At 41.4% G+C, this 23,018-nt stretch overlaps 1 protein-coding gene across 12 annotated transcripts in view; it reads left to right on the top strand.

Moving 5' to 3' along the window:
- Positions 1 to 23,018, top strand: part of EML6 (EMAP like 6) — an 88,132-nt gene that overhangs the window by 27,591 nt on the left and 37,523 nt on the right. For 7 of the 12 annotated variants that reach the window (XM_086875100.1, XM_086875095.1, XM_086875092.1 and 4 more), the window contains 12 exons: positions 3,972 to 4,070; positions 5,115 to 5,183; positions 7,704 to 7,889; positions 9,717 to 9,852; positions 11,807 to 12,008; positions 15,577 to 15,714; positions 16,886 to 17,142; positions 18,174 to 18,386; positions 19,009 to 19,176; positions 20,089 to 20,195; positions 21,964 to 22,082; positions 22,812 to 22,998. In XM_086875100.1, coding sequence (XP_086731226.1) covers positions 9,732 to 9,852; positions 11,807 to 12,008; positions 15,577 to 15,714; positions 16,886 to 17,142; positions 18,174 to 18,386; positions 19,009 to 19,176; positions 20,089 to 20,195; positions 21,964 to 22,082; positions 22,812 to 22,998 — 1,512 coding nt within the window. In that variant the 5' untranslated portion in view covers positions 3,972 to 4,070; positions 5,115 to 5,183; positions 7,704 to 7,889; positions 9,717 to 9,731. Of the gene's footprint in view, positions 1 to 3,971; positions 4,071 to 5,114; positions 5,184 to 7,703; positions 7,890 to 9,716; positions 9,853 to 11,806; positions 12,009 to 15,576; positions 15,715 to 16,885; positions 17,143 to 18,173; positions 18,387 to 19,008; positions 19,177 to 20,085; positions 20,196 to 21,963; positions 22,083 to 22,811; positions 22,999 to 23,018 lie in introns of all 12 variants that reach the window. The other 5 variants (XM_086875097.1, XM_086875090.1, XM_086875093.1 and 2 more) reach the window with 1 other exon arrangement.

Raw genomic sequence — 23,018 nt, 5'->3', positions numbered from 1 at the left:
GGCTGCTCTGGTTTGTTTAGTCAGCATTCCCAAGGGAGCTGGTGTCTGTGACAGGGCAAAACAGACTGCAGACACTGCTTGCACTTCCCAGTACAAAACTTTCCTTCCTTTATATCCAAAGGCTGTTAAAAGCCAGAGCTGTATTTCAGCCCCAAAACACAAATAAATGCAACAATCAGGAACGTTACAAACACACAGGAACTGTATTCTTTTCACTGCTAACTCTGCCAGCTGTCCACTTCCTAAATGAAAGCAGGCAGAGGCAAAGCCCAGGAGACTGCTGCACTCCCAGCGTGGATCTCCATGGATTGAGCTCAGCTCCCTGTGCGCTCCTGTGAGAGTGAAGCTCCCTGGGTGGGGTGTCAAACAGAGCCAAGTTCAACTAGAAACTCCAGGATATCCCATCCTTTTGGAAGGATTAGTGGGGAAATATTCCTCCTGGCCGGACTGGAGCTGACCCGCACGGAGCCAGTGGTTCCTGCAGTGCCTCCCTGGCCTAGTGTGCCACAGGCTGGGGAACGATCCCTGTGCACAGCGTTTGTTACTGTTTCCAATAAATGGGCATCATCAGGACACAGGGGAGAGCTTGAATGTTTCCTTTGTTTTATGTACCTTCAACACAGCTTTTGGAGACAAATAGAATCAGAGTAAATTTCCCATTTGGTGTTACCTGTGATTAATATAGTCCTGATGGGAGTTGAATTTCTTGCAGAAGCGTTGCTATTTAAAAATACATCTTTTTGTTTGGGTTTTTCCTATCTGAGCAGGAGCTGCCATTTGGCAGGAGAAAAACTGCACTTGGTTCAAATGTTTAATGAGGAGCTGTCATTTTGCCTGTAATTAAAAATGTATTCTCTTCAATCAGGAGTTAACTACAGTTTCTCCTTAAAAGTACTAATGTCTCCTCTTCACAGAATTACCTGCAAAGCAGGTGCCTCATACTGAATGATTTTATCAATACCACACAGTTCAATTTCTGCTCTGAATTATTTCAGATTAACCCTTTTTATGTGCTTTCTAAAAATATTTTTAATGGCATGGGAAGGGCACTGCCATAATGCATACACACCTAATGAAGAAATTAAAAATACAGCACTAGGCTTCTTTAGCCAGATCTTCCAAATCTGTACAGATTTAAAAATAATTGTTTAATTATGTGCCTAAACTACTTGGCAGATACTTTCTTCTGGCAGTTCTCTGAATTCTCTGAATGGAATTCTGTCAAATTCCCTTCCAGAAGGAGAACTAAAAGTGTATTTAAACCAAAAACGAAATTCGGCATTTATCACTTTTCTACTGGTAGGAGACCTTCCTCAGCAGGCCAAGGTTAAAAGAAAGTATAAAGTATTTCTTAGTTTCCCATAGTGCTTTCCCTGCTGCTACCAAAGTCAGCTAAGGAATAAACTTCCTAACACAATTTTAAATTTTAGAAAGCAACAATTCCTTATTCCAGCATTGGACACAGTTGGAAGAGTGATTTTTTTCTCTAATCAAATGTGTGTCATTAAACTTTACAACAGGTCATTCATTCCATCCTCATCAGACATATTACAGTGTACTTCCCAGCTAATAAATAACCACCACTTTCCCTAGAACTAATTTCCACACCTCTGCCCCTCACTGGAACTGCTTTTGAAGCCCTAGAGGGATGTCTAAAGGGGTCTCCTCTGGCTGTACTCACTGAGAGCCCCCAGTATTGTAATGACCTTGCCTTGAACATCTCAGGGCATCCATTGGTGTTTCTTGGAACAGAACTGCCACAAAGCCCACTCAGGTTCCACATGATCTGTTTATCCACTGGTTCCAGATGCCTTCAGTATCCTCTGTGTCTTTTATATTCTTTTATTGAATTTGCTAGTTAGTAGTTATGCTCTATTTTGCAATGTCAAGGGAACTGAACATTTCTATTCTCCGTGTTGTCTGTTAAGTTCCCCTCTGCTTGAGACTGTTTTAAACAGGTCTCAAACCCTCATTTTCCAGCACTACAGTAACAATACAGTTGTTACAACAACTATAACATTGAATTAAATTGCTTTCCAAAATCAAGGGAGTTTAATTACAGATTGTCCTTCACTCCCTGGATGGAAAGTGTTCTCTATGCCCCAGCTCTTCCTGGTGGTTGTTGCCAAAGTACCCTGAGGGGAGGCATTAATAGTGTTTGGGAACAGGGATGTTTAGGAAGCTGAGTATAGGCATTGTCTGCACATATACAGTAGGTTTAAGGTCTGATTTCCCACTTCCCACTCTAGGGCTCCTTCCTATGTGTGACTGTGCTGTGTCCTCAGTGCCAGAGGAGTTTCCTGCAGCTGGGAGTGGTGTAACACTGACCAGCTCCAGCACCCCAACTTCTACTGAAGTTTTGAGTGATGTTAAAGTGCAGAAATCCAGGCAGAATTGTGACTTCCTGCAAAAACTATAATTTTATTTCTTTTTTCCACTGTACAAACTTCTTTAACTCTCCCTTCACAACTCTGTTATGAGTCAGAGCCCATTGACAGAGTTCTGCCTCCCTGTAGGGTGAACCCTCCAAGGGAACCTTGTTCCTCCCAACAATATCTGAGAGCATACCTAGATTGCCCCATGAAAACTTTGTGTTCCTCAAAGAACAGCTCATTTAATTTCTCTGTAGTTTTATTCCCACAGAAGGAGTCTGGGCTCAGAGAAACTTGTGGTATAAGTCTGTAAATAGTTTTTTCTGGTGGTGGTGGTGAGGGGTGTTGAGTTGGGCTTTTTGGAGGATTTTTGTTTTGTTGTTTTCATTAATACCACATTACTTGGTGCATTTTCTGGTGGGACAGTGGCTGAGTTCTGCATTATTCAGGTTTTGAATCGAGGTAATGCCTGTAGTTATCTCTCATTAAACCAAAGTCCCAAACCATCTATTTCATTCCTCTAAATCAAGAAACTGTGACTGTTAAGACAGTGAAAGGTGTGTGAACCTCCTGCAGTTAATGCAGAGGCTGTCAAGGGGCTCTCCCAGGAGGGAAGATGTACACTCAGGAATGGGATGAAAAGGCCTCAGGTACCTGCTCTCTGAATTATTGCTGCAGAATGAAAGCTGGAGCTTCCTGTTCCTCTATGAACAGTTTTTTCCCTTTTCTGTTACTGAGAGCTTTATTGCATTTAATATTTTTCCTAATAGAGCATTTTAGAGGAGTCTAGGATAATGACACTTGTTTTCTTTGCTGGCTCAGTCCTTTTGTGTTATCACAGACACGTCCAGATTTTAAACAATTTGCTTACTCAGAATTTGAGCCAATTTTTTATGGAATTCATGTAAAGTTGGACAAAATTAGGACAGTCACTGGAAGGGAAAAGAGCTACAACTTCCACAGTAAGGGCTGATCATCTGGGCATGTCACAGATGGATCCATTCTGCTTTTAACCTTCCAAAATGCCCCCTCTGTTTTATTCTGTTCTTTTTATTTCTTCCACTATTGAGATGGAAAAGTATTAAAATTAAGTTCCTTTAATTGATGACCAGTAAAACTTTAATTTAACTTGGTTATTAGTTAATTATTTAAATTATTTTAACTGGTGATGTGATACACTAAGCTATGAATAAGACAATTATTAAAAGTACATCCAGTTCTGGTTCTACAGCTCAACAAAATGAACATAATGAACACAGCAGCAGTTGCAAATTGTGAAAGCTTTTATTTCCCTTTCATTATCAGATTAATAAATCATAATGTGAGAGAGGGGTGTACCTGAAACAAGCACCTCAGGTGTTTCAGGGTAAGAATTTCACTGGAAACATTGGTAGCCTAAAATCAATAACCTGACCTTTTAGAGAAGATGAGACATTTCAGTGCTCTCTGCAGTAAATGTTGAGTGTGAATGTCTTTGCAACATGGTTCAGACCCAGGTCACATGTGGGAAAATCCATTTGTGCACATAATCCTGGGAACTACAGCAAGGTGATTTGGGGTTGATTTCCTGTTAACTGGATTGCTGTTGTTTTTCCTCAGCGTTTGGCTTCTGTGGGACTGGATGCCAAAAACACGGTGTGTATTTGGGACTGGAAGAGAGGAAAGCTCCTGGCGACAGCTACAGGCCATTCCGACAGGGTAATTGTATGGAAGCGTTCCTGGATTTTGTCTGGGAGCTGCACAAGTGTTTTAAAAATAAGTTTTGTTTTGATTAGGTTAATGCAAAGGTTATTTTGGTCATTCTACCTGGCTTTTAAAATAATGAACAAGATATTTATTCCTTCTGATTGTGCCAGACCCAGCACAAGGCACTGTTAGTAAGCCTAGAGAGGAAATACATTGTGCCTACACACTGAGTAGGGGCATCTGTAGCTCTTTGTATGAGATGTGAAATGAGAACTCAGTGGCCAAAGGTCATCTTGTCTCTGAGTATGTCAAAAAGACAATTTATCCTGAGGGCAAATTTAGTTACAGCCCTTTCAGTTTTCCTTAAGACAGTTACCTGTAGAAGAAACTTGATTGAGATAAATATTTCTTTTACATCTGTTAACTTCAGGTAAAGGATCATAACTTAAATAAAGATGAGAACTAGCCAGGTTTAAATTTAGAATGTCATTCAGGATTAGGAAATGTTTTACCAGGTTTAGCATAAGCAAAATATCTCCCTGACATATATAAGCACATGGATGCATATGTTAAAATAAATTATGGATACATTCTGACAACTTATATATATATATTATCATATTATAACATGTTTTACGTCAGTGAAAGTTTTGCTACTAACCTCAGTAAGTGCAAGATCAGAATAAACAGAATTCTCCAGGACAGGCTAGAAGTACTAAAATCTTAGTCCCAGTAGACTTTCCCAACTAGAAAAAGGAGCTTCGGCACAGAAGAGGGAGTGGGAAAGAATGCCTGTGTAAATATTGTTTATTCAGTAATATCCTGGAGCTGGAATGGGTTGGCAGTGTGGAGACAGGGATGAAGTGTGTTGACAGAACTGTGTGAGGAACCCTCCATGTTTGCCTTGACCTTTGATTACAAAGAATTCCAAATTTACCTGTAGAGTGTTTTTCATTTTTAGTCATATGTTCCAACAGAAATTATGGCTAAACCTAGCTGAACCTAGATGCCATTTCTGTATAGATTAAAATATCAGCTTAATGTATCTCTTAACAGATATTTGATATTTCCTGGGATCAATATCAGCCAAACAGAATTGTCAGCTGTGGAGTAAAACACATAAAGGTAAAGAGCTTTCGTTGTTTACTTGGAAAAATTACTTGCACAAAAAGAAATCTGTGTTCTCACCTGATGAGGACTTGAAATGTAGGACAGATTATATTTTCCTTTCTTTCTGCTGTGAGCATTTTGCTGAATGCATTGGTTGAAGCCAGTTCAGACATTCAGCAGTGCTTTAGCTGCAGATTACCTGAACAAGAAAGTCAGGAAAATCCTTTGGTGCAATTTTCATCATTATACACTTACAATTTTGGGTTTTCTGCCCTCTCCATTCCACCCTAATGGCCTCAGCCTTTAGGGGTTTCTTGTCCAGCATCATCACAAAGGGTCACTGTGCAGCTGTAGGAGGAACCAAGGTAAAAAGGGTGAACAGAAGGACCCGCACTTGCGCTTCTCATGTAACACCACTGAGAAGCGTGCAGGGCCTGCAGAGACAAAACTCTGGTGCCCCACTGTTTGCTCCCTCTAAGTCACCCTTTATGGAAGTGTTTGAAATAGAAATCTAGATATATATTAGATGTTTAGGATAAAACATTCCCATGCCTGTGGAAAGCTTAGAAACAAATCCTTGTCTGCCAATATCCCCTTCAGGTTTCTATTTTTCTCCTGTCTCCTCAAAAACATTCCTAACAGATGGCAATTATTTCACATGACTGGGGTGGGAAGAGCTTTAACTAGAAGTTTAGGAAACCAGTTAATATCTCTAGTTCTGGTTCCTGAGAAGCTCATGCCCTTAAACCACCACTGCTTCAAACTGTGGGTGGTTTTGGCAGCAGTGATACCATCTGTTGTGTTCTGCAAGCTGTTTTCCAAAACCTGGGTTTGTTTGGCACCTGTCTGCTGTTTGAAATGGCTATAATCACCCTGAACACAGAGAATAGCAGGCTTTATCTGTGTATTGCAAATTATAAATACACAGAGATAAAGGAATGCCAAAAAATTGGAAAAAAGCAGCATGGAGGGGAAATTACTCCGTGTTCCCCTCCAGTGGTGCTCCAGCAGCTGCCTGAACGTGCTGTTTGGTACAAGGCTGTGAGAAGGTGATAATAACAGCTCTAAAGGAATTGTATCACTGTGGGAGTTGGGGCTGGTGCTTGGGAATTGTGCTGTTTATTCCTTTAGCAGTCCAGTTTTGCTGGCTCACTTGGCTGAGCAGGAATTAGAAGCTGAGGTAAAGCCCAGGAGCTAAGGAATCTCTCACTGAGCTCAGGATCCTCCCTCCACCCTTCCAACACTGCTGCCTGCTCTCCAACCCTTCCTCAGCTGACCAGAAGGGAGGGGAGTTTAGGTTTTACTCAAGGAATGAGAGCCCTGGAGGCAGTACTCCCTCTGATGTTAAGAGGCAAAGGGGAAATTTCATTGCATTAATGATAGAGAGGGAGCTGAAACAAAAAACCTTGATCCAAGGATTTTCTGGAAAAAAGAACTTTAGAAAAATACCTAAAAATGTGGCTGTAGGTAAATGAAGTGGGAATAGATGGACATGATGAATCCGTGTCAGACACATCACTATTCCTGTGCAGGCTCTGCCAGTGTCTGTCAGCTGACCACTGACATGCTGTGCTGTGCTGCACCCCAGAGATTTGCTGTTCTGTATCTGCACCTGTCCAGAACATCCTGGTGCTGACAGGACTGGAGATTTCAGCGCTTCCCTTGCACATCTTTCATTGATATTCTCTTTATTCTTCCTTCCCTGGAAGGTTTGGTCCTTGAGGGGGAGCTGAGTACACAAACTGTGGTCTCTGCTTGGTAAATGATGTTCATTTAAATAAATAAAAAGCACCCTTACTCAAAAAGGTGGTCTGATATCTCTAGCTCACCTCCAAAGACAACCTTCTGAGGCAAACTTTGTTTTCTTCACTCTTCTCCTCCCCAGTCATGGATTCCTTTTTGCAGAATGTTAATGACTTTTGTGTGGCAGCTGAGCACGTCCCCTTTCCACACTTGGGAACCTGTTACTCCGGGAGTCAGGGAGTTGTCTCACGTACAAGCGTTTGCAGTCCCCGTGGAACAGATGGTTTCTCAGTAACTGTGACTATATTTGAGGGGCACAACTCTTTCAGTGCACTGGAGAAGGGCAGAAATGTCTGCTCCAGCACGCAGGTTGTGCAAGATAAAGTATTTTATCACTTCAGTGCCGTAGCTGTGTTTTGCAGACAAGAAAAATGGGATTTTCTTGGGTTTAAAAACATGCACTTGTCTGGACAGCATTTCCCAGCAAAACCTGATAAAGGACAGTGAGAAAATGAGAAAGGGCAGTGTGGCAGTAATGAGGCAGCACTGAGCCTCACCCTCTCAAGCAGTTTGATCATTTCCTTTGGGTTTAGATGCACATTTGCCTGCATCTTTCCTTGGTAAATGGGCAGGCTTTGGAGTAGGGGGTGCTCTGACAGGACTGAAGGAATCATTTCAGTGCCTGGCCAGACTCTGCTCTGTCAGGATGTGTGTCTGCCATCTGCACACTAATGTGAAAAACCAGAAATTCTGCAGAAACCTCTCCTGCCATCTGCCATTTGCATTTCACAGTTTTGGACATTGTGTGGGAACGCCCTGACAGCAAAAAGAGGAATATTTGGTAAAACAGGAGATCTCCAAACAATCCTGTGTTTAGCCTGTGCTAAAGAAGACATCACCTACTCTGGGGCTTTAAATGGAGACATCTATGTTTGGAAAGGGCTCAACTTGGTCCGCACAATTCAAGGAGCACACAGTGTAAGTGGTGTTTTCATGTCTGTTTGATAATGAACTGTTGATTGAACTGAAAAACTTCCTGAAGGCTTAGCTACAAAGATTTCCTTCTGTTTCGGGTCAGAAGGATGTCTGAGGCTGTTCAGCAATTAAGAACTTAGATGTAATGTTGTACTTGTTGATGTGTTGCCAACTGATGCCGGGCTGATAGTGCCAGAATTGCTGATATTTATAGCCTCCATCTAACCAAGTAAACCAAACCTCAAATGAAGTCTGTAAATCTAAAGTTTCACAGATTGAGTAGCTTCAGTTATGATCAATATACATAAAAATAGTTGGCAAGCAGGTTATCTAGGCTTAAAAAGAATTTTACCATTAAAGTCCCAGTGCTGGAGACTGACTCCTCAGAAGAGCTTCAGTGTGGAAGAAACCTGTTGAATCTGTGAGTTTGCACCCCAGCCATATTCCAAACAGTTTACTCCAATTGTGTCCATAACACACACCCACAAACCACCACCCCCAGTCTGGAGCTCTCATAATTACAGAGTGAAAGGGGGATGTGCAGGATTGTGTTAGATTTCTAACCAGTCTAATACAATTAATTTGCCTCTGTTGTTGCTGCAATAAAGCACAGTAGGACTTCCTTGTCTTATTTCAAATACATTTGAGAGCTTCTCCTATTTGGAATGTGGCTGTGGGCAATGGCATTCTGCTGTGGGGTTTTTGGAACAAAAGGAAATAAAACAGTTTTCTTTAGAAAAGTGATATGGTATCTAAAACTTGTTACTATAGTTTTGTTCTAGAAAGAGCACTGTAAAAATAACAGGTTTTTTCCTGATCTCCCAAAATTAGTTAAGGTGACAGTTCATCAGGATTTGTAGCACCTCTTCAAATGAGATCTAAGTATTGATTATTTATAAAAGTGATCCCTAATTTATGAAAGCAGAGGACTGGAGTCAGTGGGACATTTTCCCTGAGGAACTGCTGTGAAACTGCAGCTGCAATAACACAGGAATGTCTTTGGCAAGCAGTAACCCCCTGTAGTATATTAGCAGAATTCTGTTTGCAGAATTTTAGATTTGTTAGAATGATTAAATACATCCTCTTTATACATAATGTGATAAATTATGGAGTTTGCCATGGCTAACATGCAATCTCTATGTAATTAATAATTAGAAATATTAATTTATGAAGACATTGCACAAGGCCACTTTGAAAATGGAGGTCTTCTCTCCATTGTATTTATCTCCATGCAGTTCACCTTATCTCCCAAGCAAGGTTTTCCTGATAAAATACGGACTCATCAGGCATTCCTCGAACTATTCCAAGATAGTTCAGCACAGTCATTAATCATGAGACATTTTCAGAACCAAGGAGAAATTCAAACTGTAATAGAGACTTGTTTTCCTCAAAGAGAATGAATTGACACTCTTTCAGTTCCTGTCAGATTCCAAACGATGTCTGAGCTGAATTCATGAAAGAATGTCTCAGTCACCTCTGCTCCTGTAAGAATATTTATATTGCTTGTTTGCTTGGTTTTGTTTATCACAAGTAACTCTTTATTTTAAGTGCTCCATTAGTTAGTCAATTGTCCTTGTCATAATATTACGTAACCTAAATTTGAAGTTCTGCAGATAGGCTGCATCACTGCTGTTTGCACAAAGGTTTCTACATAAACCACTCGAGTGGAGCACTTGAAATAAAAGTTGTGTTTGCTGGTTTGCTTTCTGGATGGGCAACACTTTTGTGCCCAGCAGGTTCTGGCCTTTAACAAGAGTTTGAAAACCTTTGCTTTGTGTGTTTAAATTGGTTGTAAAGGCCTTTAAAACTCGGGCTGCTGTTGGTTGACAGGCTGGAATTTTTAGTATGTATGCTTGTGAAGAAGGCTTTGCCACTGGAGGGAGAGATGGCTGCATTCGGTTGTGGGACACCGAGTTCAAACCAATTACTAAAATTGATCTCAGGGAGACTGAACAAGGATACAAAGGTAATGAACTATTCCTTTAATGGTTTTTCACACATCTGGATAATGGATTGTGACAGCATTTAATGTGAAGCATAGATGTCTCTGCATGCTGCTGATTTTCTCACTTAATGGCTGTATTTATTTTTGGATCTGTGTTCCCTTCCTTCTCTGACTATTCTGTAACCTGTGGAGTGTTCCCCTGGTTCATGGTATGAACACAGAGATGAAATCACTGCTCCCACCATGCAAATGCTAGAAGATAAGCGAGAGCTCATCAAACACCTTAAGATGGGAGAATGTAGTTAGCCAATCCTTTTTTAATTACTTATTTGCAATTCATTTAACTAATTGAGATTTCTGGAACCCGATGCACAGAGATGCTGACCATCTGACCACTCCACACATGCCCTTGGAATGGTAGCATTTGGCAGGTTTGTTGGAGAGAATGTTATTAAATTGGTGATAATCACATTTGTTGAATCTAATCCTGCTTCCTGTGAGCTCAATCATCGCTTTATTTTATGGTTTGAAGCACTTATAATCTCATAGATCCCCATGTATGCTTTATTAAGGGTGTAATGTTCACTCATGGAATTTAGCCCTCAAAAAGTTGTCCAAGACACAAGCAGCAGTCCCTGTGCTCTGCACTCCTGGCTTTATGAAGTGTTTTGCAGCCTGAATTGTAATGTTTAAAATTTCTAGAAAAATTTTAGCAACATATAACCACAAAGCAAAGATCTGGGCAAGTGAAAACTGCCTTTGAGGCTACTCCCAACCTCTGGAAGTGGGGTTTCATTTTCAGTTGGCATTGGCACTGATTGACTTAAATACCTCAGTAGCCTTGAGCAGTGATGGAGCCTTAATGCTTACCTGGGACCTTCTGTCCCTCCCTTGCAGTTATTTTTCCAAAGCATTGTGCAAAGGCATTGTCTGTCAAACAAACCCTGAGAGCAGATATCTTCCTTCATGTGCAGTTCACAGAGAGCACTGCTGTTCCCACATCCAAAGCTGTGCTTGTATTCAAATCTTAACAATGTCCATCTTCCACCGAATTCCGATCTGAATTCCATTGTGTGGTCATTGGTGTGTTCCAAGAAGGTGAAAATCAAAACTTCAGTGTGAATTTAGCTAAGTCATCAAATGGCATTATAAAAATTAAAAGCTGTTGGAAATGGACAAGAAAATAAATCAGGAGAAAATAAAGTCTCAGGAGATGAGAATATTTTATTTATGTGACCTGTAGTTCACTGCATATTGTATTTGGTTCCAAAAATATGTGAAAATGATGATGTGGGTGACCTTGACTACATGACAAATGGATTTTTTAATTCATTCACATCTCACAGCATCTAGACCTATTATCCAAACTGCTTTTCATGTACTGGAACAGAAAATACAAACCCTGCAAGCAGTTGACCAGAGAGTACTACTAAATTGCTCAGCCTGCTGAGAGGGTGTTTACAAGCTCGTGGTCAGTAAAATTCCAGCTCCAAAGTTAGGATCAGACTTGTGGAATAAGTTCAAGCTCTCTTAAAGTTATACAAAGCAAAACTCTGTTGGTTTGGATTTGGAGAGGAGGGATGTAATTTTTCATGTCTTTTTAATAATCCATTTTGATTGAGGTGGAAGAGTGTGATAAATGGGCACAAACCATTGAAATTCACCATTAAAATTTTATTTGAATGTGCAAAAAAATGAAGCACTGGAAAAAGGAATAAACCAGCTTCAGTCACAGGAACCCCTCGGCTAATAGAAAATTTTGATCTTTAAATCCCGTGAAATGGAGCTGGTTTGTAAATGCCCAAGGTGCTCAGCAAGGATGTTTTGTGTACCAAATGGAGTAAATCTGAGGGAGCAATGGATCCAGCTGGATGTTGTGTGTGTGCCAGTGGCAAAGCTGTCGGTGGGGAATGGGCTGTGGAACCGGCAGCGGTGGCACGGGCGGCGCTGAGCGCAGCTCCCGCCGTGCCCGCAGGACTGTCCATCCGCAGCGTGTGCTGGAAAGCCGACAGGCTCCTGGCGGGGACGCAGGACAGCGAGATCTTCGAGGTGCTCGTCAGGGAGAGGGACAAACCCATGCTGATCATGCAGGGCCACTGTGAGGGGGAGCTCTGGGCCCTGGCCGTGCATCCCAAGAAGCCTTTGGCGGTCACCGGCAGCGACGATCGCTCCGTGCGGTAAGGCTGCATCTGCTTTCTTGAGTTTGTTCCTTCATGTGCACATTCATTTGTAATGGATTCACTTGCTGCCCTTCTGGTAAGGTTCTGTTAAGACATTTTCCCCCCTGTATTTTTCTTAGCAGCTTTGCTTTTTCTCTTCAGTTTTCATATTTGGCTATCATACATTGTGTAAAAATAATCAGAATTTATGTTCAAAATGTGCTGGATTTATCTCTTCTGCTTGTATTATTGATTTATTCCTGCTGTGTACAGGGTATCTAAATGGGGAATGGTCACCTCACTTCTCTTCTGGTAATATCAAGCAACAAGCTTAGAGTCTAAATACCTTTGTCCAGTGTTTTACTCAGAAGATGTCTGCCTCAGCCTTGAGTGTTTAGGAAATCTGGTCTAAAATCAATTCAGTTAAAATGCCAGAAGATGAGATTAATGAAAATGCACCGACACCATAAGGGGCAGTGGAGGGGCAGCCACTATCACTTCTCTCTGTGACCGGTGACAAGACCTGAGGGAACCCCTGGAGCTGAGTCAGGGGAGGTTTAGGATAGATATTGGGAAAGGTTTTTCCCCCAGAGGGTGCTGGCACTGCCCAGGCTCCCCAGGGAAAGGGCACAGCCCTGACGCTGCTGGAGCTGCTGGAGCATTTGGACAGCGTTGCCAGGGATGCCCAGGGTGGGATTGTTGGGGGGTCTGTGCAGGGCCAGGAGCTGTACTGATGATCCTGATGGATCCCATCCAGCTCAGGATATTCTGTGATCCTGTGTTTAGTTACACCACTTGCATCTTCAGGCTTTGTAGCAGAATTTTTAAATTTTGTCCACATATTTGTGGACATTGTCACAAAGTCAGGGATGCTCCTTTTCCTCCTGTGTTAAAATCTAGCATATTTATAAGCCTCTGGGGAAAAAGAGGCATTTTACTGTACTTAGTAAGACTTGATTGTAGAGTTTGGAGGTCCATTTCAGTCTCTCCCTGAGTCCACACCTGCAGAGCTGCTGTATGTTCTCACCTGAGCATGGATTCTGCCCAGTGGAACTGATTATTTACCTGTGATTAAAGAGATGGGGATTTTCCTGAGTGACAAAAATCCATCTCCTACCATACTCCCAGCTTCTGATTACTGCACCTTCAGACTGCACATTATGATTCACCTCTGCTTTGAGGCTTGCTGCTCAGCTGGGATTTATTTTTTCTTCCCTTTCAATCTTTTCACTTGTACTGGTTTCCTATCCCTGCCATCCCTCATCTCTTTCTAACCCCAATTATAATCCAAGTGTGAAACCCACAGAGCTGCCAGTTGTTCTCCACAATCCTGTTTCCTCCCTGCTTCCTACAGGAGGATGATTTCTTTCAGTTTCTGCAGTGCATGAATGGTCTCTTCTGCTGGGGTTTGCATGCCCAGCGTTGCAGACAGGCACAAGTGTCCTGGCAGGATGCAGGTCAGCTCTAGAGGAAGGGCTGCAAAGCTGGGATTAGCATTGCCCTGCTCTCAAGCCAATAATCCCACTAAAATGGGATTTCTTGTCTTGGGCTCATCCCTTGGTGGGTGGGCAGAGTAATTCAGCTCCTGGAGCTGGAGGAGGTGCTGCTGACTCAGAGGCTGGCCCAGCCCGGGCCCCTCCAGGAAGCACTGCAGGGTCTGCGTGCACATCAGACCGTGATTAGTGCTGCTCTTATCATTCTTATCTCTGTTGGAGCACTTATGATATCCCTGATGCCTTTGGATGTGCCATTCTCTCAGCTGCAAGGGCTGTACTGCCTGACATCACACTTCTTTGAGCTGGTTGGGCACTAGGGAGGGTGGGATTTTAATTCTAATGGGATTTTTTTAATAGATTTTATAGCCTATAGGCTTCATGTGAGGAATTCCATTGAAATGTATAAATACTTTCCTTGAGATTAAAAAATACACAAAAGTGTTTTTGTGAAATTTTTCTCTAATACTTAAATTGTGTCTACATGGATGTTTCTGTATTGCCCTTCATTGGATTTTTTTTCTTAATATTTGATTATCACACTATTTTTCAAAGAGTGGGTATATAATAGAAATCTAAATTGGTCAAGAAATTGTTTAGTGATTCAGGTCATATTCTTGTGTCTGGGATGTCTAAATGAGAAGGGGAGTTGCTATTTTTTCCTAGCCCAGCTGAGAGAAATAGCCAAATACAGGTTTTAAACATTTTAAATTTCTAAATCAAACCATCTCAACTAGGCAAGCTGCCTGTTCCCTGTCTCTTATTACAGGAACAGGGGAAAATTATCATTCTCTGAAGGCACAAAGAATTATTTATTACATTTATTAAATAGATGGTCATGTTTTGCAGTTAGGCTTCCAGATATTGGACATGATTTATGTGGAAACAACATTTTGGAGCAATAATTGTATCCTGGTGTTTTCTTCAAAATCTTTCCAAAGCCTTCCTGGTTCATTCTTTTTTATATTTGGCTTGCAGCTTCTGCCTTGTGAGGCTGCAAGATTCTTGATCCTACTTCTGGTTTGTCTTTGAAAACGGCTTTAATGTCCCACACTGATTTATCTCCCACCCTCTTTTCAGGCTCCATCCAAGTCGTGTTTATGCTGTTTATTCCAGTGCCAGCATCAGAACTGTTTTCTCATGGAGTCTCTTGTGCTCCCTGTGCAGATCTGAGCTCAGTAGCACCCACATCCTTGGTGCCAGTGCCTTCAGTGAAAATAGGAATTGTTACTGTTCCAGAGCTTTTACTATGATTCTCAGTAATGCCTCCCATCCAGCCTGCCTGTTCCTTTCTGTCCAGCTTTGCTCTACAACTTGGTTCATCATCACATTACAGTTCTTGCACAAATAGCTCTTTTCTCCAGTTTAGCACATGATCACATCTGCTGATTCATAGTCCACATATTCTACTGAAGATGTTATCAATACATTACATTTTTGACTCTATCCTCAAAGCAAAGATAGTTGGGTATTGTTGCCTTAATTTCTCTACCCTGAGTGAGGTCTTTTATGCATTTCCCCCCATTATTTCTAAGTCTTGCAGACTATTGAGATCTGATGGGTCAACCTGGAGTGATTTGGGAAGCTCCCTCTGTTCCTTCAGAAAAATAAAGGGGCATTTTTTGCCTTTATCTTAGGACATAATTTACTGGTTGATTCTTTTTAATTGCACCGATGTTAATGAGGGAATCCATATGCAGTGTTGTCTCATTGCTCGTTCAGAGTTAGGACAAGGAAGTCTTCCCTGTGGTTGGAATGCTCATGTTTCCTGAGTGAAAATGTCACTCAGAGCTGCATTGACCCTTCCTGTCTACAGAAACTGCATTTTTTTTAATTCATATTGGGGAATTCAGTCAGATAAGTGAAGTTTGGAAATAACACCAAATGATGATGTAATTGAGCTTCACTCTGTTCTCTGCTACCACAGCTGTGTTCAGGTTGAAAGCACCTCAATCCTTTACACAGTATTAACTCAAGGGGTGTGTACAAGACATTTTCCCAGCTGAGTTAGACCTTTGGGGTTCCTTTTGATGCCACCCTAACCCTGGGCAGTCAGGAAAGCCCCCTCCTGCTTTCCCTTCCCTTTGGGGCAGGTTGTGGAGCCTTGCTGACCACGCCCTGATTGCACGCTGCAATATGGAAGAGGCCGTACGGAGCGTGTCCTTCAGTCCTGACGGATCCCAGCTGGCACTTGGCATGAAGGATGGCTCCTTCATTGTCCTCAGAGTAAGGTAAGATGAGAAAACCACTGGCTATCTTAGCAGAAGAAAAAGAAATAGTAATTGCAGGTGCATCCCTTTTAAGAGGTGGTAGTTTGGAAAAGAGGAGAAAATATATGCTTTAATTAATTTCAGAATATTAGCTCTTAGTAATAATGTTGATAAAATTTAAGATTTACAAGTTTGGCTCTTTTCCTGTGGTCTGAAGTTATACAGCTATTTATTGAGAAGAAATGTACATAACAGAGAGGACACAGTTTGGAGAGGGATCTTCTTCAGTGTTGATTTATTTCCTGCCATACACATACTGGGCAAAATAATTGGTGATCAGAAGATATTTTTAACTCTTTTCAAGATAAACCTGAATTCTACTTTTTGTGTTAGAGGAAAGTCTTTTCTTTATTTTGCATGGCTGCATCTTAAGCATTTTCTGTCTGAAATGCTGTTATGGAGGGCACTCAGAAGCAGGTAAAGCCTTAAACTGGCCCTAGAGTGAAACATCCAAACCCCCAGTGTGTTTTCAAAACACAAAAGCTGTTTCAATTGATACCTGGAAGAGTTTACCCCCTCCTGACTATTCCCCATATGTTTGCCAAGCATATACTTAAAATACTTGGAACTCCAAGCTGATAGGAGGGAAAAGCCTGGGAAAACCCCTCTAATGCTCTGCTTTAATGACTTTAACAAAACTTAAGTGAGCTGTTCATATTAGTTTAAAAGCCTTCCCAGTGACTATTTTTCTAAAGAAGTTAATCTTCTTTGTCTCCCAGTAATCTTGTCCTTGTTAATTTATCTGATGCCTCCTAGAAATCTCTGTCTTGGGTTAGGAATGCTTCTCCTTCCAGGACCCCGCTTTTAACAGTGCTGTGTGTCAGGGTTTGAAAGATGCACTTATAAAATGTATCTCAATAAATCTGTGTGGGATGCTGCTAGCAGTACTTCATTAGAGCAGGTGAAGAGAATGTAGAGCACTGTGGACAGGCTGTGTGGTTTCTGTCTGTTGCTTTAAAAAATACTTAGAATCAATGGAAAGAATAGGAAGTTAGCCACAAAAAAAAAAAAAAGTATTTTTAGAATGAAATCTAATTTTTGTTGTACAAATTATTCAGTGCATCTATCTTTTTATCTGTGGATTGCAAATCCCTGGGTTTCCAGCTGTCATTCCCCCCTCTGGCTCCTGCAGGGACATGACCGAGGTGGTTCACATCAAGGACCGCAAGGAGGTGATCCACGAGATGAAGTTTTCCCCGGATGGCTCCTACCTGGCCGTGGGCTCCAACGATGGCCCCGTGGACATCTACGCCGTAGCCCAGAGATACAAAAAAATCGGGGAGTGCAACAAATCCTCCAGTTTCATCACTCACATCGACTGGTCTGTGGACAGCAAGTTCCTGCAGACCAACGATGGTGCTGGAGAGAGGCTCTTCTACAAGATGCCCTGTAAGTTTACCAGGGGCTCGTGTTATGAACAAGTTTTGGTTTTGGTTTGGAGAGAACACCACAAATACAACACAAATATTACAGGTGAAAGTGGAGTTTCCTGGCTGGAACTTAGAGAAATAACCACTGATGGTTTTTTAAATCAATGCTCACTGAATAACCTCAGCTTTAAGGATAAGCTGTCTCTGCTGTGTAAATTACATATTTTTTCATAGCAACCTTTATAGGTTGCTCTCAGGTAGCTGCCAATGCCCCTCTGTCCCTGTTGTCCTTCCTTCAAATGATGAATGATTCCTGTTAGCGATCAGAATGTTTTTAAGGATGTAAAAATAGGAGAAGTGTTTGAGTCAGCCTGAATTGCTGAGGTTCTCAATGTAAAAGCTTATTAGTAGAAGCAACACTGATAGCTAATTGACTTATTTTCACTCTTATTTGAGAATGCTTTCTAGTATGTAGAGGAAACTTTTGCAGAAGAGAGCTTTAGAAATAAAATTTTGGGCTCTTTTGAGCTAGTTTGGCAGCATTCAATCAACTCTAAAACAGCCCCTGTAAGTAAAACGTACCACAGAATGGCTGACTGACCACATTGTCACATTTCAGGGACTTAATTTGGATGAAAAACTTCTAGCACGTCAGCATGATTTAAAATTGTGTATTATTAACCTTCTGGCACTTGAAAGTGTTCTAGGAACTCATGCTATTCACAGTACTTTCTACTTGAAGGCATTTCTTTGGAAGATTTAGAACTATGAAGTTTTCCCAATGTTTTTAGCATGCTAATCCTAATTAGCATACTAATTCTCATTAGTATTCTAATTATTTCTAATACAGCTGCATTAGAACTCCTTAGATCTGTGATGTCCTCAAACACCACAAATGAGAGATTATAGTAATTTAAAGAAGATTGTGACTCTTCTTAATTGAGGTTAAAAATTAATCACAACTAGAATACACAGATAAATATAAAGAAAAGAAACAGAGTTTCTGAAAAGCAAATGATGAAATTGGTTAATTCACCTGCCCATTTTCAGCTGGGAAGCATCTAACAAGCAAAGATGAGATCAAAGGAATTCACTGGGCCTCGTGGACCTGTGTGATAGGCTCTGAAGTGAGTGGAATTTGGCCAAAATACACAAACATCACAAATGTCAACTCTGTGGATGGGAATTACAACAGCTCCGTGCTGGTGACTGGTGATGACTTTGGGCTGGTGAAATTATTCAGATTTCCGTGCCTAAAGAAAGGTAAGATGGAATTCTGCATGGCTGAAAAATGCAAGATTTGCCTCAACACCGTATTAGTGTATTTTCTAATGGTGGCTTTTCATTCTGCTGTAAAATTCAAATTAATGTGTGCACAATTCCTGCGGGCATTAATGAGACCAGACTTTAACCCTCTCTGTGTAATTGTTTCCAGAAGTGTTGAGAATGTGTGGCTGCTTCCGCAGAATTTGCACTGTACCAAGCAGAAAGCCAGCAATCCAAATCAAGCAATCTTTTGCCTTTCTGAGCTGCAGTGTTTGATTTGATGTCACATCTCAGTATATTTTCAAATCTGGTTTAGGAAGAATGTAGTGCATGTGTTGGGCTCACCCTGGCACTCATGGCCAGAAAGGTGAAAATTAAAACTTTTGTGTGTGTCTGGTACTTCCTGCCAAGTTGCTGACAATTGAAGATATTGTCCATATTATTTTATGCCACTTATTTTTATATCATAATTACTTTTCTAATCAGAATATCAAATGAGGCATTTGAGTAATTTTTGATTTTCAGATTTTACAAGCATATGTTTCTGTTAGGAACCTAACTTCATTAGTTACAAGGTTAATTTTTTTCCCCAAACCAACAGCTCTCTTCTTGTTTTCAGGAGCTAAATTCAGGAAATACGTTGGCCACTCAGCCCACGTCACCAATGTGCGCTGGTCCCACGATTTCCAGTGGGTTTTGAGCACGGGAGGTGCTGATCACTCTGTTTTTCAGTGGAGATTTGTTCCAGAAGGGATAACCAATGGCATCCTGGAAGCCTCTCCACAAGGTGAACATCATCTCTGTTCAAGTATTTATTAAATTAAGTCAGCAGAGAATGCAGCACTGCTGGAAGAGCTTTTATTGAATTAACAGGAAAAAAAGAATCATAATTCTTTGGAATTGCATATACTCAGCATGTTTGAGACACTGAAGCTTTCAAAGACAAGCCTTGATTTGGGGCACATTAAAAGCTGCTACAGTCTGAAATTATTTGTGTTTGGGAATACATAGGCAGCATTCCTCAAAGTGTGTGAAAGAAGACATTTAGAGGGACTGGATAATGAAATTTTCAACCTTAGCCATCTAACTTGCACTCAGAAGTCATACTACACATATTTGTTTGTTTTTTAATGCAATCTCACATATCTCACAACAATAAATTTCTCATATTTATGTAGTAGCTGTACTTCAGATATTCTTCTTGTTACAGTCATGATCCTTATATTATCCTACCAAATCCATATGATTTGGGTCATGGTGATTGCTAAAATTTGGATTCCCTGCAGCAGAAGGGCAAAATTTCACTCTGTACATGCACAATTTGGTAAAATATCTACATTACAGCAAATATTTTAAGCACAAAGAGTGATCAGTGAAAGCTTTTATTTGCCATTTCTGCGTGTTTGCTCTCTAGACTCTGTTTTGAAAGCAGAATTCTCTGATGCTGGAACTATACCAGTAACTGCTCGGTGATTTTTCTTCTCTCTGCCACCTTCCTGCCCCGGGCAGGCAAACAGGAGAGACAGAAATGAATCCTGACACATTCAGTCAGCCCCCGTGACTTTTACAAGCTGCTGGAGCTTCCAAACTTCTTGAATACTGCTTTGCCCATAGTCTCAATTATATAAAAACGTCACATGCTATTTTCTTGTGGTTTCATGTGTTCAGTTTATTGATTTGATTTGATTTTTCAAAGCAGAGGGCGGTGTTGATTCCTACAGTGAGGAATCGGATTCAGATTTATCCGACGTGCCAGAGCTGGATTCTGACATTGAACAGGAAGCCCAAATCAACTATGATCGCCAGGTGAGTGTGAAATAACACACAGGACCAACTTCCCATCACCATTCAGCAAAGAGAAGTTTACTGCTGACTCATAGCTGCTCTCAGTTATTTTGATGGTATTCAGCTGATTATGCAACCAATATACATAAATCCTTGAGCTGGAGATGAGAATTTGAAAGCGTTGGAAGGTGATCTTTAAAGTCTTCTCCAAGCCAAACCACTCAGTGATTTGAGTTCTGTTTACAAACCGCTTGAACCTGATTCCAGGAGTTGTTGTGATTGTGAGCTGAGTGTTGCCTGTCCCCTTGCCCAGTGGCCTTCTAGCTGCAATGGGGAAAGGTCAGAAATTCCTCAGAGCAGGACTGGGATTGGGTACTGAGGGGGGAAATCCCAGAATAAATTGGTTCATGTTGATTTAAGGGATTTAATGACTGACATGAAGTCTGGAATGTGGGAAGTTCACCTCTAACATTCCAGGTCTTAGGCGAGGGCATCCTTTTTCTTTTCTCCTCACTTTCTTGACTACAATAAATTGCATAGGTCCTTTTGCCAACAGCTTCTTTCACCTGTTTATTTCAGAGATCAGTCGTGATTGGCAAATGAAACAGATTTTTCAAAATTCTCTCCCTTCCCTCTCATTTAAACCCAGTTTCACCAGAGTGCTGGTCCCATCCTCCTCCTCCTCCTGATTTTCCATTTGTATTCAAATCAGTCATCATCCTCCTCCACGCTGTCTGTGTGTCAAAAAGGACGTCTGGGTTTAAAAACTACAAGTGACAATATCACTGTAGGCAGTTAAACAGCAATATTCCAGGCAGGTTAATGCATGGAAAACCAGAAACAACTTAAAATAGCATCTCAGATAGGAACTGTGAGACAGCCCCAAGCAGAAGCTGCATTTGGCATTTTGTTAAAGGAAATAATTGACAAAAGCACAGGGAAATAAAAACATTGATCTTATTTTGAGAATTGGGGTTTGGTTTGGGTTTTCTCTTTTTAATGTTATGCCTGAAGCAGCAGAGAGGATTCTACATTTTGAGATGCATCAGAATATGATGCCTCAGTATTTTGTTTCACTGAGTTTATTTCCTTCTTTTCCTTTCTTCCAAAAATCTAGTGTTGCTTCTTGGAAGTCAGGTGGATTTCTGTGGGAGTGGCAATTTCTTTGTTCATTTGTCCAAGAAATGTAGGCACAGGAAAGAAACACCAAAGCTACATTTTAGCATTGTAATGGATTTTGTTTGGGGGTGCTTCAAACACCTTCAGTGGCACCACAGAGTTATAGCACTTCTGAAGTGTTTAAATGGAAGGTGTTTTGTGTATGTATAGAGCTGTAATTGTGCTTTGGGATTCTGGACACATTGGCAGATCACTGAAGTGGTTTTGGTTCCTGGGTATTTCACCACAATCCCGAGGTAGAAGCAGTTCCTCATACTCAGCTTTGAGCTTGCACATTGAAGCACAGAGGAAATTAAAAAACACCTGGAGATTCCCAGTCACCATTTACATTCCTTTTCACTAAGTGACACTGGAATCTTCTGGAAAAAATACCCTCTGCTGCTGCTGCTCCAGATTGTTGTTCTGGGTCACTCAGGCCAGGGGAATTCATTGTCCAAGAAACATTTATTATCATCTGAAGGCTGGGAACAACAGTGCCTGGCTCTGCATTGTAACCACTGAACATCACATTAGCATATATTAAATTTCATGCTTAAAGTCACTTTCACTCACATACACAAATATTTATAAAACCAGAGACATGCAGTTAACTTTAGCAACTCTTCTTTAGGTTTACAAAGAAGACCTACCTCAGCTGAAACAGCAAAGTAAAGAGAAAAACCATTCTGTGCCCTTCCTTAAGAGAGAGCGAGCACCTGAGGACAGCTTGAAGCTGCAGTTTATACATGGGTAGAGTAACATCAGATAATATTTGTTATTTCTCATTGATTAACATTGCTGGGGTGTTCTAACAATTTGGATCAGAGCGTAAGCAAAGCATTTTTTGGTGCTTACCCACAGTTAATTTGTCATTGTTACTGTGGTAGTTCTTAGAATATCAGATAGAGATTTTCTGTTTTCAGCTGGATTTCAGGCTGGATGGAGCGCTGAGCAACCTGGGCCAGTGGGAGATGTCTCTGCCTGTGGCAGGGGGTGGAACTGGGTGATCCATAAGGTCCCTTCCAGCCCAGCCCATTCCATGGTTCTCTTTGCTAAGGAACAAGGGGAGCTTAGAACACTGATAAATAACACATCAGTGTTGAGTTTTGTACTTGTTGCTCACTACACCTGATGTTTCCCAGAGCAAAGGTTCTGTGTTAATTGTTTATAATTGCTGTGATTCATTAAAATGCCTGATAGATCTCTGCTCCAATCCAACTCCTTGTGAAGCTTACTTGGACACAACTCTATGTAAATGTTACAGCCTTTTTATGAAATGAATGCTGATTTAGGAATTGAGTGCAAGGCAGCCCTTGAGATGATTCCTGAATTCCTGCTCTTGGGGGGAGGCAGTCTCTGCCGTACCTCTGAGCTCAGGGTGTCTCCTCAGGACTCCTTTCCTTTAACACACCATGATTTGTAACACAGATTTCCCCAGCAGCCATGGGACAGCCACGAGGTGTTTGGTGTTTGCTGCAGGTACAGGGGCTATGACTGCAGGAACAACCTGTTCTACACTCAGGCAGGAGAGGTGGTTTATCACATCGCCGCCGTGGCCGTCGTCTACAACCGGCAGCAACACTCGCAGCGCCTCTACCTCGGCCACGACGACGACATCCTCAGCCTCAGCATCCACCCCATCAAGGACTATGTGGCTACTGGGCAGGTGGGGACTTCAAACTGATA

The sequence above is a fragment of the Cyanistes caeruleus genome, chromosome 2 (genome assembly GCF_971803275.1).
Source record: "Cyanistes caeruleus chromosome 2, bCyaCae1.hap1.1, whole genome shotgun sequence".
In the NCBI taxonomy this organism is placed as follows: Eukaryota; Metazoa; Chordata; class Aves; order Passeriformes; family Paridae; genus Cyanistes; species Cyanistes caeruleus.
The sequence above is the reverse complement of the archived record's forward strand: the minus strand, read 5'-3'. Positions and strand labels throughout refer to the sequence as shown.